The sequence below is a fragment of the Mustelus asterias genome, unplaced genomic scaffold, assembly GCF_964213995.1.
Source record: "Mustelus asterias unplaced genomic scaffold, sMusAst1.hap1.1 HAP1_SCAFFOLD_1207, whole genome shotgun sequence".
Classification (NCBI taxonomy): domain Eukaryota; kingdom Metazoa; phylum Chordata; class Chondrichthyes; order Carcharhiniformes; family Triakidae; genus Mustelus; species Mustelus asterias.
Window position 1 is genome coordinate 13900 of NW_027591152.1, and position 16227 is coordinate 30126.

The 16227-nt window shown below is 41.5% G+C and overlaps 1 protein-coding gene across 2 annotated transcripts in view; it reads left to right on the forward strand.

Annotated features, from left to right (window-relative positions):
* The first annotated feature begins 260 nt into the window (after window positions 1-260).
* LOC144488013 (F-BAR and double SH3 domains protein 2-like) overlaps window positions 261-16227 on the forward strand; it is a 93136-nt gene continuing 77169 nt past the window's right edge. The window contains exons 1-2 of one of the 2 annotated variants that reach the window (XM_078206030.1): window positions 261-433; window positions 1366-1463. In XM_078206030.1, coding sequence (XP_078062156.1) covers window positions 413-433; window positions 1366-1463 — 119 coding nt within the window. In that variant the 5' untranslated portion in view covers window positions 261-412. Of the gene's footprint in view, window positions 434-473; window positions 511-1365; window positions 1464-16227 lie in introns of those variants that run through there. The other variant, XM_078206031.1, reaches the window with a different exon arrangement.

Consider the following 16227-nt stretch of genomic DNA (forward strand, 5'->3'; position numbering starts at 1 on the left):
CCCCCCCTTCTCTGGTGTTTTTCCTCTCATTGAGTGAGAGTGTTGGTGTGAGAGGAGGTGGAGGAGGAGATGAGGGGGGGATATCATGGCGGTGCCGGAGTGACTCTCAGTCAAACCCACGCTTAAGTGTCTTTTATCTTTATTTTTCCTATTCCCCCCTCCCCTCTCTCTCTCTCTCTTTCCTCCCTTTCAGAAACCAGCACCCCCCCCCCCCCTTCCCTTCCCTCCCCTCCACCACCTCCTACCGCAATTTCCTTCCTTTTCATCCCTTTTCTATTTTCCTAACCCCACCACCATCTCATTCCTTCAGCGGCGGCGGCTCTCTTATCTCCTTTCGGCTTTTTCTTTCCCCCCCCTCCCTTTCTTTCCATCTTCCCAACGTCGGATTTATGATTCCCGTCATTTCATCGACATGCAGCCTCCTCCGAGAAAGGTGAGCTTCCCCGAAAACAGACATCTTTATTCACTGACTGTGTTGTGTGTGTGTGAAGAAATGTCGTATTCGAGAAGGTGGGTGGCTGCTGAGGAGAGAGGAGGGAGGGGGAGGGGGGGGGGGGGGGGGATACAATGTCCCTAGTGTTCAGATTTAAAAAGCACCCACCGGATTGATGTTTTGAATTAAATAAAGTGCCCATATGCTTATCTTTCGGGTTACTGTGGGTGAGGCATTTTTAAAAAATATATATATATAGATCCTTTTTTTCTTGTGAGCGTGATTTTAGGTGTTTGTGCCAGAATGCAAGAGTGTGGTTGAGGTCTCAAACCCCACTGATTGTAGAGATATTTACATGTGAAAGGAGGGGGGGGGGGGTGTTATTGTTTTTTCTTTCTCTCTGCAGGGTGACTGGATTATTTTTTTTGGTTGCAAACTTGCGTTTTTTTTTGCTATTGCGCTTCTTCACGGAAGCGTCCGAGTACAGAGCAGAATGTGCACAATTTTGGTCCTCTTAAAACGCTTGAAATCAGAGTGGACATTTCGAGGAAAGGCGCTTTATGGGAAGTGCACACTTGGCGTAAATTTATCATTTTTTTTTCAATCAATGACTTTTTTGGCGGAAATGTCACGATGGTGGAATTGATTTGAATAGGCTTTAAATGGCCATTGCTGCTTTGAAATTTCCACATGAAATGTTTCTCACTATTTACCTTAGTTTGTGGCATTTTATGCTAGGTCTCGAAACATTTGTGCTCTGCTTCTAGGGAAATCTAATTCGTAAATTAGCATAAAATTGTACTAAATGTCGACGTTTTGTGTGCTTATTTCACGCGTTCTTTAAATTAAGCTGGTGGGTTTGGGTGTACATAATTTTATTTGTATGGCTTTGCTACCTTTTGAACCAACAATGTGTTTCTTCTTTATCAAAGGTAAAAGTTACTCAAGAACTAAAAAACATCCATGCTGAGCAAATGACTAAACTTCAGGCGAAGCATCAGGGGGAATGTGATTTACTGGAAGATTTGAGGTAAGGTTTCCAACATTTATTTTCTAACTGGGACAGTACAAAAATATCCCAAATTGTGAGAGTATTAAATGATTTCCTCTTTGTTGGCCAAACTGTGACTGTCATAGATGTGCCAAACTAAAAATTCCTCAAGTATGTTATCCTCATTACACAATTAAACATGTTTGAAATCTGTTTGTGTTGCATATATTCACTTCTCCCTTATTGGAAAGAGTGCACTTGTGTTCAATTGCATTAAATGTGTGAGGATATTCACAGGTGTTGAGAGTTCCATATACTTTTCAGTAAGGTTCCTATTTATATTTTCATATTTATCTTGTGAGATGACTTTTGGCTATTTTATAGACAATCGCTTTACGTTTGAGACCAAGAAAAAAATAATCGAACTGCATTTAAAGTTTCCTTTTGCTAATCTATGATTGATACTAATATAGGCACTGTGTAAGCATGAGCAGGAAAACAAACATTGCAATTCTAGTTTTGCCCTGAATGTGGGTGGCAGAATCAAAATGATTTCACTTTCCTTGTTGTATAGTACTTATGGTATATTTGCTGTAAATAAAGAAAAGCTATTTATTTAAAACTTCAATGTATCTTGAAATAATAATTCTTTTGTTGGTATCTTTACTTTAAATTGTAATTCTGCATCTGACTGTAGAGACACCTCTTATTGGGTTATCTGACAGCTCTTATTTGTAAATAAAATGTCTGCTTTAGATCACAATGCAGTTTAGACTATATAGTAGATTACCAGAAAAACACCTGCACTTGCCATTGTCATTTTCAAATGTAAACATGCAGCAAATAACTTGAAAAGCTGTGTCAGTTTGGCACTGCTCTTCTATCATTGCTTTGCATTTGGGATTCTATTTATGGTCAATTGTGTGACCTGCAAATGACGCATTCAACATTGTAGAAATGAACAATTTTTCATTTCAAGAGAATTAAAAGGTAGCTGGAAGTGGGTTAGAAAGTTACGAAGCAGTAGACCATGTTTAAGTTATAGCAGAAACTTGAGACTGGAATTCTCACTGTTTGCAAATGCAAAGAGTATGATATTCCTTTCAGCATATTCAGTAACTTTTTAATAAAAATATAGTACCTCCTATCTCAGTTTGAGTAAGACCATCTTTATATTTTTGAAGTGGAATGAGATGCTTATCAAGGTATGTTTCATTGCAGCTTTCTGTACACTTTGACTTGGAGAAAAACTTTCTTGTGTGATGTTTAAGATCAGTTAGAGTAAGGCTGTGAAAAGCATCAGGTGGTTTTTTTTTGTCAAAAAATACTATTGAATACCATCGCATTTATGAGCAATCTGAAGATTTCTCCTTGCCGTAATAGTTTATGTTCTAATGCATTCATCATATGTTGGCAACAAATTTATTAAAACTAAGAAAAGAAAAATTGGAAGAACCAATGTTGATATATTTCAAATATAAATTTTAGTTTGATGCAAATGACATACAGATCGATCCCTTTTAATAAGAAAGAACTTACATTCATATAAGTTTATTTATTAGTGTCACAAGTAGACTTACATTAATACTGCAATGAAGTTACGGTGAAAATCTCCTAGTCGCCACACTCCAGCGTCTGTTCGGGTACAATGAAGGAGAATTTAGCATGGTCAATGCAGCTAACCAGCACGTCTTTTGGACTGTGGGAGGAAACCGGAGCACCCGGAGGAAACCCACGCTAACACGAGAGAACGTGCAGACTCCGCACTGACAGTGACCCAGGCTGGGAATTGAACCAGGGTCCCTGGCGCTGTAAGGCAGCAGTGCTAACCACTGTGCCATCGTGTTGCCCTTATCATGGCTTTTATGTTCTCAGGATTAATTACTTTTGAATTTTAGTCACAGTTGTAATGTGGTAGAAATATAATTAGATGGTGGACTTAGTACTTATTTTGGTTTGGGTTATTTTCTGTTAATTTAGCAACAATGTGAAATTGTATTTTTCAAAACGAAACACGTATCTATGTCTGGTGTCATTGGGACTACATGGTTTTTTTAGATAAAGTATTGTTTTCAAAATAGTTGCCTCATAAACATCATAAAATAGTAGTAGGAATCTGTGTCCATGGTAAAACCTTTTTTTGAAATATGATGAGAGAGAATATTTAATCAATTTGAGCCTCACTGTAAAGTATTATTGGTTCATTCTCCAAGAGTATTTCTGATATTCACAATGGCATCCCATTTCTTTTCCCATGCTGACATAGAATCTGGCACACCTCATTTTTTGATCTCATAGAACATAGAACATAGAAAGCCACAGCACAAACAGGCCCTTCGGCCCACAAGTTGCGCCGATCACATCCCCACCTCTAGGCCTATCTATAGCCCTCAATCCCATTAAATCCCATGTACTCATCCAGAAGTCTCTTAAAAGACCCCAACGAGTTTGCCTCCACCACCACCGACGTCAGCCGATTCCACTCACCCACCACCCTCTGAGTGAAAAACTTACCCCTGACATCTCCTCTGTACCTACCCCCCAGCACCTTAAACCTGTGTCCTCTCGTAGCAACCATTTCAGCCCTTGGAAATAGCCTCTGGGAGTCTACCCTATCCAGACCTCTCAACATCTTGTAAACCTCTATCAGGTCACCTCTCATCCTTCGTCTCTCCAGGGAGAAGAGACCAAGCTCCCTCAACCTATCCTCATAAGGCATGCCCCCCAATCCAGGCAACATCCTTGTAAATCTCCTCTGCACCCTTTCAATGGCTTCAACATCTTTCCTGTAATGAGGTGACCAGAACTGCGCGCAGTACTCCAAGTGGGGTCTAACCAGGGTCCTATAAAGCTGCAGCATTATCTCCCGACTCCTAAACTCAATCCCTCGATTAATGAAGGCCAGTACGCCGTACGCCTTCTTGACCGCATCCTCCACTTGCGAGGCCGATTTAAGAGTCCTATGGACCCGGACCCCAAGGTCCTTCTGATCCTCTACACTGCTAAGAATGGTACCCTTCATATTATACTGCTGCTTCATCCCATTGGATCTGCCAAAATGGATCACCACACACTTATCCGGGTTGAAGTCCATCTGCCACTTCTCCGCCCAGTCTTGCATTCTATCTATGTCTCGCTGCAACTTCTGACATCCCTCCAAACTATCCACAACACCACCTACCTTGGTGTCGTCAGCAAACTTACCAACCCATCCCTCCACTTCCTCATCCAGGTCATTTATGAAAATGACAAACAGCAAGGGTCCCAGAACAGATCCCTGGGGCACTCCACTGGTCACTGACCTCCATGCAGAGAAAGACCCCTCCACAGCCACTCTCTGCCTTCTGCAGGCAAGCCAGTTCTGGATCCACAAGGCAACAGCCCCTTGGATCCCATGCCCTCTCACTTTCTCAAGAAGTCTTGCATGGGGGACCTTATCGAACGCCTTGCTGAAGTCCATATAGACCACATCCACCGCTCTTCCTTCGTCAATGTGTTTGGTCACATTTTCAAAGAACTCAACCAGGCTCGTAAGGCACGACCTGCCCTTGACAAAGCCGTGCTGACTACTTTTGATCATACTAAACTTCTCTAGATGATCATAAATCCTGTCTCTCAGGATCCTCTCCATCAACTTACCAACCACTGAGGTTAGACTCACCGGTCGGTAATTTCCCGGGCTGTCCCTGTTCCCTTTCTTGAATATAGGGACCACATCTGCAATCCTCCAATCCTCCGGAACCTCTCCCGTCTCCATCGACGATGCAAAGATCATCGCCAAAGGCTCCGCAATCTCCTCCCTCGCCTCCCACAGTAACCTGGGGTACAATATACCTGTCTTTGCGATAGTGTTAAAGTTACAACATAATGACTTTTGTACTTTAGTACACACTCGCCATTATGTGATAATTTCAGCACCTCCTCTTTCCACTTTACAGGGGATAAACTTTTTGATTGGAGCTGGAAGGGTCGGATAAGAGTAGAATTAAATTCCATCTGTATTTATTGTTACCTGGAAAACATTCTTGTAGCTATATCTATTGAGTGTGGTATTTGTGGAACCACTTTATCTGCTACATGTTATTGGATTACTGTAAAGTAAAAAAAGTAAAGTTTATTTATTAGTCACAAGGCTTACAGTAACACTAATGAAGTTACTGTGACATTCCCTTAGTCGACACAGCCCAGTGCCTGTTCGGGGCTGTACTGCTTTAGGGACCCTTAAGAACAGCCTGAGAAACAGTTAAATATGTTCACTGTTTGCATTGTTACAATCCCCACAGGAACCAAATTTACCCAATGATTCTAATGAGAAAATCAGTGTACAAGATATCATTTTTATAACTTTTACTTTAATCAAACCAAATCAACATAATTTAAACATGAATTAACAGGCAAATTGCATACAATATCAACTGTAAAGTACACAAATACATATAACAAAGTTCGGCATCATGGATTCACTGTAGTGATTTCAGCCATAAAGTCCCAACTCTGACCTTCTCGGGTAGAATTCCGTAGAGTAGAATCCTTTTTCTTCAAGGATTTATCCACCATTCTCATCCAACAATAGCTCCTAACCAACTGTAGTCCAACGGGCATTGTCTTTACCAAAATGATTTACTTACCCTAGAACCTCTTCAGCGTTGCTCATGATAGTCTTGATGGCATGGATCCATCAGGATCGCCTTTAGCTGAACCCTCTGTGCAGGTTCGGATCAATCGGTTCCTTTAAAAATGATTGTAACATTGGCAGTAACCTTGCATTTCCTTCTTTCTGCTCTGAGGTCCAACTCATGTGTTCACCTTTATTCAACCATGCCAAAGCCTTCACGCGCAAAATCTTATCATGTGGAGCCTATTTTCGTGTTGCCTCAGGTCACAGGCATCCATTTTGGCTCTTGCCTCTGGATCACGAGATCATATGTTCCTGTGCCCCCTCAGAAGCCAGGCAAAAGCAATAAAGTACTGGAAACATCCCCCTCAAAACCCAGTTGTCGCACAATTGCCCCTGGGACAATTCCAGACACGGGTCTCCCCTGAACCCGAAATGCCACTGGAGGTCCACAGCTTGGGTGCAAAGCTTTCAAAGCTTTTCATGCCCTTGCAGCCTCCATAGGACTGGCTGGTGGAAAATCTGCACACTTACACCGGGCACTATATACACCTAGGGGGATTTGTATCAACATTTGCTGATTTGCAAAATTAGAGGTAGGTTTAATTCTTTGGAAGACAGAAAAGAACTGCAAACAATGTTCTTGGGCTTAAAAGTGTTACTTAGAATTCAGTGCCAGTATATGGAAAGTGATGCATTTTAATAAAATGATTAATGGGAGTAATTACTGTCTGAATGGAAGTAGCTTCAGTATCATAGAAGAGCAGAAGGACATAAATGTTCACGGAACATTAAAGGCAGAACTTCAGATTGTTAGGCTGCTGAAACCAAGAATACTGTTACATTTTTAAAAACCTTCCGGTAAATAATATAAATGCTAAGAGATAGTGATGAGTTTAAAAAGAACTTTAACAACTCGGTCAGAGTACTGTGTGCAGTATTGCATTTCACAATACTGAAAGATATTAGAAAGGATGCAATACAGATTCACCATTTCAAAATTGTTCAAATTATCAGGTAATATAATTGTTAAAATAATGAAAGAAGGGAGATAGAAGCAGACCATAGATAAAAGCAAAATACTGCAGATGCTGGAATCTGAAACAAAGGGTCATCCAGACTCGATACATTGGCTGTATTCTCTCTCCACAGATGCTGTCAGACCTGCTGAGATTTTCCAACGTTTTCTATTTTTGTTGTCGAAGCAGACCATTTTCAGTAACTGAGGGGTCAAGAACAAGGGCTAAAGATACAAAATTAAATGTAAAGAGATTTAGAGCAGAAGGCTGTGGAGATCTCTTCATAGTTGTGAGGCTATGGAATTCACTTCAGAATTAATGGTTGAGGCATAAAATAGATTAGCACTCAACATTGGATTGAATAGGTGAGTGAAAGGATAAGGAAGTTGGTTGGAGAAATGCAATTAGAAATATTTGCGCATGCAGAGGGTAGACACTGCATGGACTGGTTGGGCTGAATGGCCAGTTTGTGTTGTAATTTCTATGAGAGACATTTTCTGTATTAATAAAATCCACCATTTATTTGGTATTATCTAAATATTCTGGATTTTTCAAATCAGGAAAAAGATTTTCAGAACCTGGGCTTTTTTTCTTATCCAATGGAAAATGTGTGTCTATTGTGTTCCCCATTATCTGTGCCCGATTTAGACAATTCAGTTTATGAGAAATCATGAACATGAACCCAGTAAGTGTTTTCCTTCCTTCCTCTTCAAAAGTGCCCATTAAGCACAGCTAAGCTCAGGAATTCATCATGCTTTGTGGAATTTTGTATGAAAGTTGATTGTAGAGTGTTACTGCACCAATGAAGAAAGTTAATTTTTGAAAGCAACTTCACATAAAAGCAGCAGTACAAGATACTTGAATTTTTTAAAATTAAAGAGGCGTCCTTTATATATAGTCTGACGATTCACTCAATCAGTCATGTCCTAGGCAAGGAGGTATATTTTGGATTTGTGTTCTTACAAAAGATCACCAACCTGAACCAGTAACTGTTTCTCTCTCCCTATGGATGCTGCTTGACCTCCTGCATATTCCTCACATTTTCTGATTACTTTTCAGATTTTCAGCATCCGCATAACTTGTATATTTTGTCTTGTGATGCTTATGACATTGATTTGCATGGAATTTGTTCTATGTGTGTGTGTATATATAACATTAAAAATGAGGACGTGACAGCTTGGCTTTCTCTTGTTCAAGAACATTATTACCCACTACTTGCCTGGCCTAAATGTTTCCTGCCACTTGTCAGCACATGCCTGGATCTTATCCAAATTCTGTTCTGGCTGGCATGGAATACTTCATTATCAGAGAAGTTGATTATGAAACTGAGCATCACTGAGTTGTCAGTGCACAGCTATGCTTTTGATCTAGTGATTGAGGCAAGATGTTTGCAGGATGCTGCCATCTCAGTGAGGCTGACTATCCTGCTGTATTTAAGAATGAGGAAATGTTGAGAATGTGCTGCTTTAAGTAAGTGCTCGGAATTGAAAGCCTGTTTCTCTGGGCTCTGAGATTGAAACCATCAAAGTTAATATGATTAATTCTAAAGCAAAATTTGGAGCTCGAGAGCAGACGGTTCTGATGCAAAACCAGAAAATGCTGGAAAATCTCAACAGATCTGACAGCATCTGTGGAGAGAGAATTAGAACCAACTATTCGTGTCTGGATGGCCCTTCGTCCGAGCCAAAGACAATAGAAAATAGGATGGAGATTTATATTGTTTGGATGGGGCGGAGGGAATTGACAAAAAGAGAATGTAAATGATGGTGATCATAGCTAAGAAGGGTGCTGATAGCAGATATTAAGTGATCAGGATGTGTACACAGCAGAACAAAGTGTTTAGGTCCTTGGATGGTGAGCAGGAAGGAGGTAATGGGCAGGTGTTGCATCTTCTGCGATTGCATGGCAAGGTGCTGTGGGCAGGAGGTGAGGTGTTGGGTGTGATGGAGTGGCCCAGGATATCCTGGAGGGAACGGTCCCTTAGGATTGCTGATGGGGAGTGAAGGGAAGATATGTTTGGTGGTGACATCATCCTGGAGTTGGCACAAATGGCAAAGGATGATCCTTTGAATGCGGAGGCTTGTAGAGTGAAGCATGAGGACAAGGGAGAGTTCAATATCATGGCAAGCCAAACATTTGTTTAGGTGGGGGCATAAGGGTATGAAGCTGAGTACAGCACGTTTAGCCTCAGAGAGGGGAAGGTCAGAGGGCATTGTGAATACACAGCAAGGGCTGGGGTTAGGAGGGATGGGGTTCAAGGGACAGGAAGGCGAGGGATGTCCAGAATGGGCATTGGTATCAGTGAGTTGTTGGCGCTTGTGTTCCTTGACACCTGAAAGGAAAATTAAAAAATTCTTAAGGCGTCGCAATGAAACTGGGGATAAGGACAGTTTTGAGATAGGGTGGGTCGGTGCTGCTGAAGAGAGATACCGAGTGTGTGCATATGGCGACGTATGCACTGAGTGTGGATCTTAGGATGCAGCAAAAATAGCAGTCCAAGGAGGAACATTGTATGCCCTGGAGATAACTGTAATCCTGGGTGGATTCGAAATGTAAAGGGTGGAACTTCAGTTGGAATCCATGTGGGGTAAGTTAGAGATGGAGACAGTCGCTGAGGAAGGAAACATAGCTGTGAAAGCAAGTTTTGGTAACTTGTCGAACACCAGGCGGGAAATGGAAAGCAAAGAGGGTGGGCAGGGTGAAAGAGACAAACGGAAATCCTGTCAGAGAGAAAAACAGTACTACTTCAGGGAAGGCATTCCTGAAGAGAAGTGGCAGTGAGTTAAACACTTGAGATAAATGCAAATTACTGTGGATGCTGGAATCTGAAATGAAAACAGAAAATGCTGGAAAATCTCAGCAGGTCTGACAGCATCTGTGGAGGAAGGGTGGAACTAACATTTCGAATCTGGATGACCCTGTTTCAGAGCTCCAGAGCTGGTGGTCAGGCCTCGATGGGCTGTCTGGAAGAACCAAATGAAGTTTGGTTGCTTCACCAATAGGGACAAGGAAAATAAATAGATGGGATCCTCAAAGCCAACCACCCCTGTTTATTTTGCATGCTGCCCTGGAACCCAGCACAGTATTATATTACAATTTAATCAGGAACCTGAAGACTCCGAAATGGTCTGTGGTTTGGCATGGCAAATGCCAAAATATACCAAGGCTAGGAGAATGGTGGAAGAATGGTGCCTTAAATTGAGCTGTTTTATAATTATAGTGCACTTTGACAGTTATAGGTTTGTTATCAGTGATCATCTGTATTTTATTATTGGGGTGATTATTGAGTGAATGTGTATTGACAGAAATCCAAAAAGTGATACTAGTTTGACAGTGCTATATACCTGTAAATGATCAATTGGTGTAATACGTTCTGGAATGAATTCAGACAGTTGCCTTGCACGTAGCTCCTACAAAAGGTATGACGCATGCAGAATTTTGATTGATTAGGATGATGTTTATGCTAATGAAGAGATACTTGTTTATCTCTGGGCCCTGATGAATTCTTTCCTGGCCTTCCCTCTAAATCAGCTAATCTTAATCTTGCCGAGATTTGACGTGGGCAACTTGAGTTCTTATTTCCTCAAAGAAGGATAACTAGACAGGCCCACTCATTTCAGAATCCATAATGACTGCTGTTTAGGTTATTATGTTCAGATAATCAACTTTATTGTTGGCAATCCATTCCATTATTTAGAGTTGAATTTAAGTAAGACTAATTGGTCTGTAGCTGCAGTATCTGCTGCTAGAATTTTTGATTATGGTTACTACATTGTGTTTCCAATCTTCTGATGCCCTCCCAGCATCCAACCACCCCTTTACAACGAACATCAGTGCCTCAAAATAATCCTCACTTGAAGCTCTGGGATGAATGCTCTCAATTCTAGGTGATTTATTTGATTTAAAGCCTTTTAAGATTTTCACCTCATTTGCATTGATGTTTCTTACCAGAGTTTTCTCTGGGCGAGGGCATGCTTCTTGTGTCTTCCACTGTGACTACTTGGAGAAAATAATGATCTAAAATGGTTTATTGAGATGATTTTCAGGTGTTATGGTCATTATTCCTTCTCTGACGGCTCTCTTACCGTTGTTATATTCTTTTTACTGTTCTGATTTGCCTCTAACTTTTTTCCTCCTCAGGATGTCTTTCCCTGCCTGCTGATCACACTTTTTATTGTATTTCTGTACATTCCATGCATCAGCGATTCCCTTGGCCCTTTTCCTGAACAATTTGTAAATGCACTTTCAGAATGGTGGGTTGAAGAAAAAGTAACTTTGGGAGTTGTATTGAGAAGGATAGTTAAAGATTTGTTGCAAATGACATTATTTCCCCCAGTTTATCCAATAATTGACCATATGTAAGCAAGTCTTGGTCTTAACCAGTGCTGTTGGGAAGTTGATACAGGTGTTAAAACTGTGGAAAAATGCCTTGCCTCAACTCAATGATTTGCCAGTATTGTGCAGTTGGGTGCCTGCCAGGTGTAAGGGATTGCGCAGGCAGGATTTCCCTTCCATCGTACTTCTCTCTCAACTTTCTGTGATATTGTGCAGCCTGTCATTAGATATTGCCTTGCAATTTGTGTAGTGCATTATGTTTGGTGTCTAAAATTATTGTGGTGCATTTAGTGTGGGTTTTGCCTGGTGATGTCACTCAATAAAGGCAATGGCATGATGTCAACTTGAGTAACTAGGAAATGTTTTTTTTAATTCTTTCACTGGATGTGGGCGTCATTGGCTTGGCTGACGTTTGTTGCTCAACCCTAATTACCCTTTGGAAGGTGGTAGCGAGCTGCCGCCTTAAACTTTTGCAGTCCAAGTGGTGGAGGTACATCCACAGTGCTGTGGGAAGGGAGTTCCAGGATTTTGATGCAACAATAGTGAATGAACGGTGATATATTTCTAAGTCAGGATGGCATGTGGCTTGGAGAGGAACTTGCAGGTGGTGGTGTTCCCATGTATCAGCTGTCCTTGTCCATCTTGGTTTCGTTTCCCGCTGGTTTAATTGAGTGTACCATTTTAGCCCATGGCTGCAGTTGTAATTGTGTTTATTTTTGTTGAATGCTGGTTCTGCATTATTTAACACAATAATTTTGTTCCAGAAAACAGTATTATAGAACATAGAACAGTACAGCACAGAACAGGCCCTTCGGCCCACGATGTTGTGCTGACCTTCATCTGAAACCAAGATCAAGCTATCCCACTCCCTACCATCCTGGTGTGCTCCATGTGCCTATCCAATAACCGCTTAAATGTTCCTAAAGTGTCTGACTCCACTATCACTGCAGGCAGTCCATTCCACACCCCAACCACTCTCTGCGTGAAGAACCTACCTCTGATATCCTTCCTATATCTCCCACCATGAACCCTATAGTTATGCCCCCTCGTAATAGCTCCATCCACCCGAGGAAATAGTCTTTGAACGTTCACTCGATCTATCCCCTTCATCATTTTATAAACCTCTATTAAGTCTCCCCTCAATCTCCTCCGCTCCAGAGAGAACAGCCCCAGCTCCCTCAACCTTTCCTCATAAGACCGACACTCCAAACCAGGCAGCATCCTGGTAAATCTCCTCTGCACTCTTTCCAGCCCTTCCACATCCTTCTTATAGTGAGGTGACCAGAACTGCACGCAATATTCCAAATGCGGTCTCACCAAGGTCCTGTACAGTTGCAGCATAACCCCACGGCTCTTAAACTCCAACCCCCTGTTAATAAAAGCTAACACACTATATGCCTTCTTCACAGCTCTATCCACTTGAGTGGCAACCTTTAGAGATCTGTGGATATGGACCCCAAGATCTCTCTGTTCCTCCACAGTCTTCAGAACCCTACCTTTGACCCTGTAATCCACATTTAAATTAGTCCTACCAAAATGAATCACCTCACATTTATCAGGGTTAAACTCCATTTGCCATTTTTCAGCCCAGCTTTGCATCCTATCTATGTCTCTTTGCAGCCTACAACACCCCTCCACCTCATCCACTACTCCACCAATCTTGGTGTCATCAGCAAATTTACTGATCCACCCTTCAGCCCCCTCCTCTAAGTCATTAATAAAAATCACAAAGAGCAGAGGACCAAGCACCGATCCCTGCGGCACTCCGCTAGCAACCTGCCTCCAGTCCGAAAATTTTCCATCCACCACCACCCTCTGTCTTCGATCAGACAGCCAGTTACCTATCCAATCGGCCAACTTTCCCTCTATCCCACACCTCCTTACTTTCATCATAAGCCGACCATGGGGGACCTTATCAAACGCCTTACTAAAATCCATGTATATGACATCAACCGCCCTACCTTCATCAACACACCTAGTTACCTCCTCAAAAAATTCTATCAAATTTGTGAGGCACGATTTGCCCTTCACAAATCCGTGCTGACTATCCCGGATTAATCCGCATCTTTCTAAATGGTCGTAAATCCCATCCCTAAGGACCTTTTCCATCAATTTACCAACCACCGAAGTCAGACTAACCGGTCTATAATTACCAGGGTCATTTCTATTCCCTTTCTTAAACAGAGGAACAACATTTGCCACTCTCCAGTCCTCTGGCACCATCCCCGTGGACAGCGAGGACCCAAAGATCAAAGCCAAAGGCTCTGCAATCTCATCCCTCGCCTCCCAAAGAATCCTAGGATACATTTCATCAGGCCCAGGGGACTTATCGACCTTCAGTTTATTCAAAACTGCCAATACATCCTCCCTCCGAACATCTATTTCCTCCAGCCTATTAGCCTGTAACACCTTCTCTTCCTGAAAAACATGGCCCCTCTCCTTGGTGAACACTGAAGAAAAGTATTCATTCATCACCTCGCCTATCTCTACTGATTCCATACACAAGTTCCCACCACTGTCCTTGACCGGCCCTAACCTCACCCTGGTCATTCTTTTATTCCTCACATAAGAGTAAAAAGCCTTGGGGTTTTCCTTGATCCGACCCGCCAAGGACTTCTCATGTCCCCTCCTAGCTCTCCTCAGCCCCTTTTTCAGCTCGTTCCTTGCTAACTTGTAACCCTCAGTCGAGCCATCTGAACCTTGTTTCCTCATCCCTACATAAGCTTCCTTTATAAAACTGCATTGGACTTGGCTTGTTTTTTGTCTGTTCTGGATCAATGCAGAGAATTATTTTGAGCCCTGCGATGCAGAAGAATTGCTTGGGTGTTACTGTACATAATAACATCTCTTTTGATGCTGCATTTAGTGGTACACAAATTATTGAAAGCAATTCAAATATTTAAAACGACTCAGGAATTTTTGGCATGCAACCCAGAAAATTCCTAATGTGTAAACATCATAGCTTGACATGTTATGACCATGATGTGATCAGTTTGCTGTAATGTTTGAGTAGGAGTTCTTTTGAGATAAATTTTTGTGTCTTTTTAAAACACTTTGGGTTTTTTTTCCTGATCTTGATAACCTTGTTTCTTCTTGCGGGCAGAAGCCAAGGATTTGCAAGCAGTTGCCAATCTACCAAAACTTTCTCAACAAGTAGCCAAAGATTAATGTCCAAATATGTCTGGGTACTGACATTACAAGAACAGAAAAGGTTAAAAGTCAGCAGTGGGAAGTTAACTATCACTGATTTTTGCCACACTCAGCCAATTTATCTCCAATTAAAAAGAAGCTGGATATCTGTGAAAAAAATAATATAGCCATATATACTGTGCTGAGCACTGTTTCCATCTGAGTAGAACCGCGTAATTATCATTGTTGATCGTGACATCACATTGACATCTTGGTATACTTGATTATCGTGGTGGAGAAATTTCATAACTTTAGTTTTTAACCTAGAGTATGGGAGAGTTCATAAGTTTTTGCAGTTGCACGGCTTTTTGTGGGTTAGACTTGATGAATTGAATGTACTTATGTTTTGCACCCTGTCCTTGAAGTGTTTCTCACTGGCAAATTTAGAATGGAACCTGTTGCCTCCTCTTCTTCTTCCCCCCCCCCCCCCCCCCCCCCCCCCCCCCCCAATCATTCCAGCCCCCTGACAACCCCTCACAAACATTTAAAAAGGAATGCCTTTATTTTAAAGGATGTTAACTTGAGGTGTTTTATATCTACAGAACAGAGCAGTAATCAAAATTGTATCAACTGAAATAAATCTTACAGGGCATCAGTTTTTCTGTGGTTATCAGTTTCAAATGGTTTCAGAAATGCACAAGATGAGGTCTGAAAATTCAGTTTGTACCTGAATGAAAATTACTCTTCCACAAAGATCTGTGGTGTGTACTCAACCTAGAAGTCTGGTGTGTGAAGTGATACTTGTGTAAAACATTCAATACTTGCTTGTAACCATACTGAACACACTGACTCCATACCAGTAAGGAGAGCAAATGTTCCACTAAATATTTCAAGTGCTTGTTGAAGTTTATGGTTATATGGATGTTTTCTATAACTATAAACAATTTAAGGGAACATATTGAATTTAATGCAACCCATTCAACAGCAGCATGTTAATATTGCAGGCCATTTTTTAAAGAAGGGTTGGACAATAAAAAGTAATTGCATGGTAAATCAATGTATCAGACAGCAGATGCATACCAGTTGAAACTGGCTGATAATCATAAGCAAATAAATTCTATGGAGGAGTACCTTTTGTTTTTAAAAAAAATAGTAATTTTCTTTCTTTATCCCTCCAGTTATTAAAATAGACATTACCATTTTTTTATTATTCAGTAACTTTTTATACAAAATGTTGTTAGCTAAGTGGAACCCTCCAATTCAATCTTCTCCTCTTGGCCACTGCTGTGATGTCGCTGACTGGGAGGTCCTTGTGTTTTGTGGAGTGGTTCCATGCAATGTTACTATCAAGGAAGAATGTTTCTTTGCGTTCTATATCTTGCTAGTTGTAAAATGTTATCCCTATCGTGGGCAGGGCCAGGGAAGAAATCATTGACCCTGGTGCTTCTCCTGTTGATGTGGAGATGCCGGCGTTGGAAAAGTCTCACAACACCAGGTTAAAGTCCAACAGGTTTATTTGGCACTAGCTTTCGTAGTCTCAGGCTCCTTCATCAGGTGAGTGAGGACTTGTGTTCACTTTGAATACATGTCCTCACTCACCTGATGAAGGAGCCTGAGACTCCGAAAGCTAGTGCCAAATAAACCTGTTGGACTTTAACCTGGTGTTGTGAGACTTCTTACTGTGCTTCTCCTGTTTCCAGGCCCC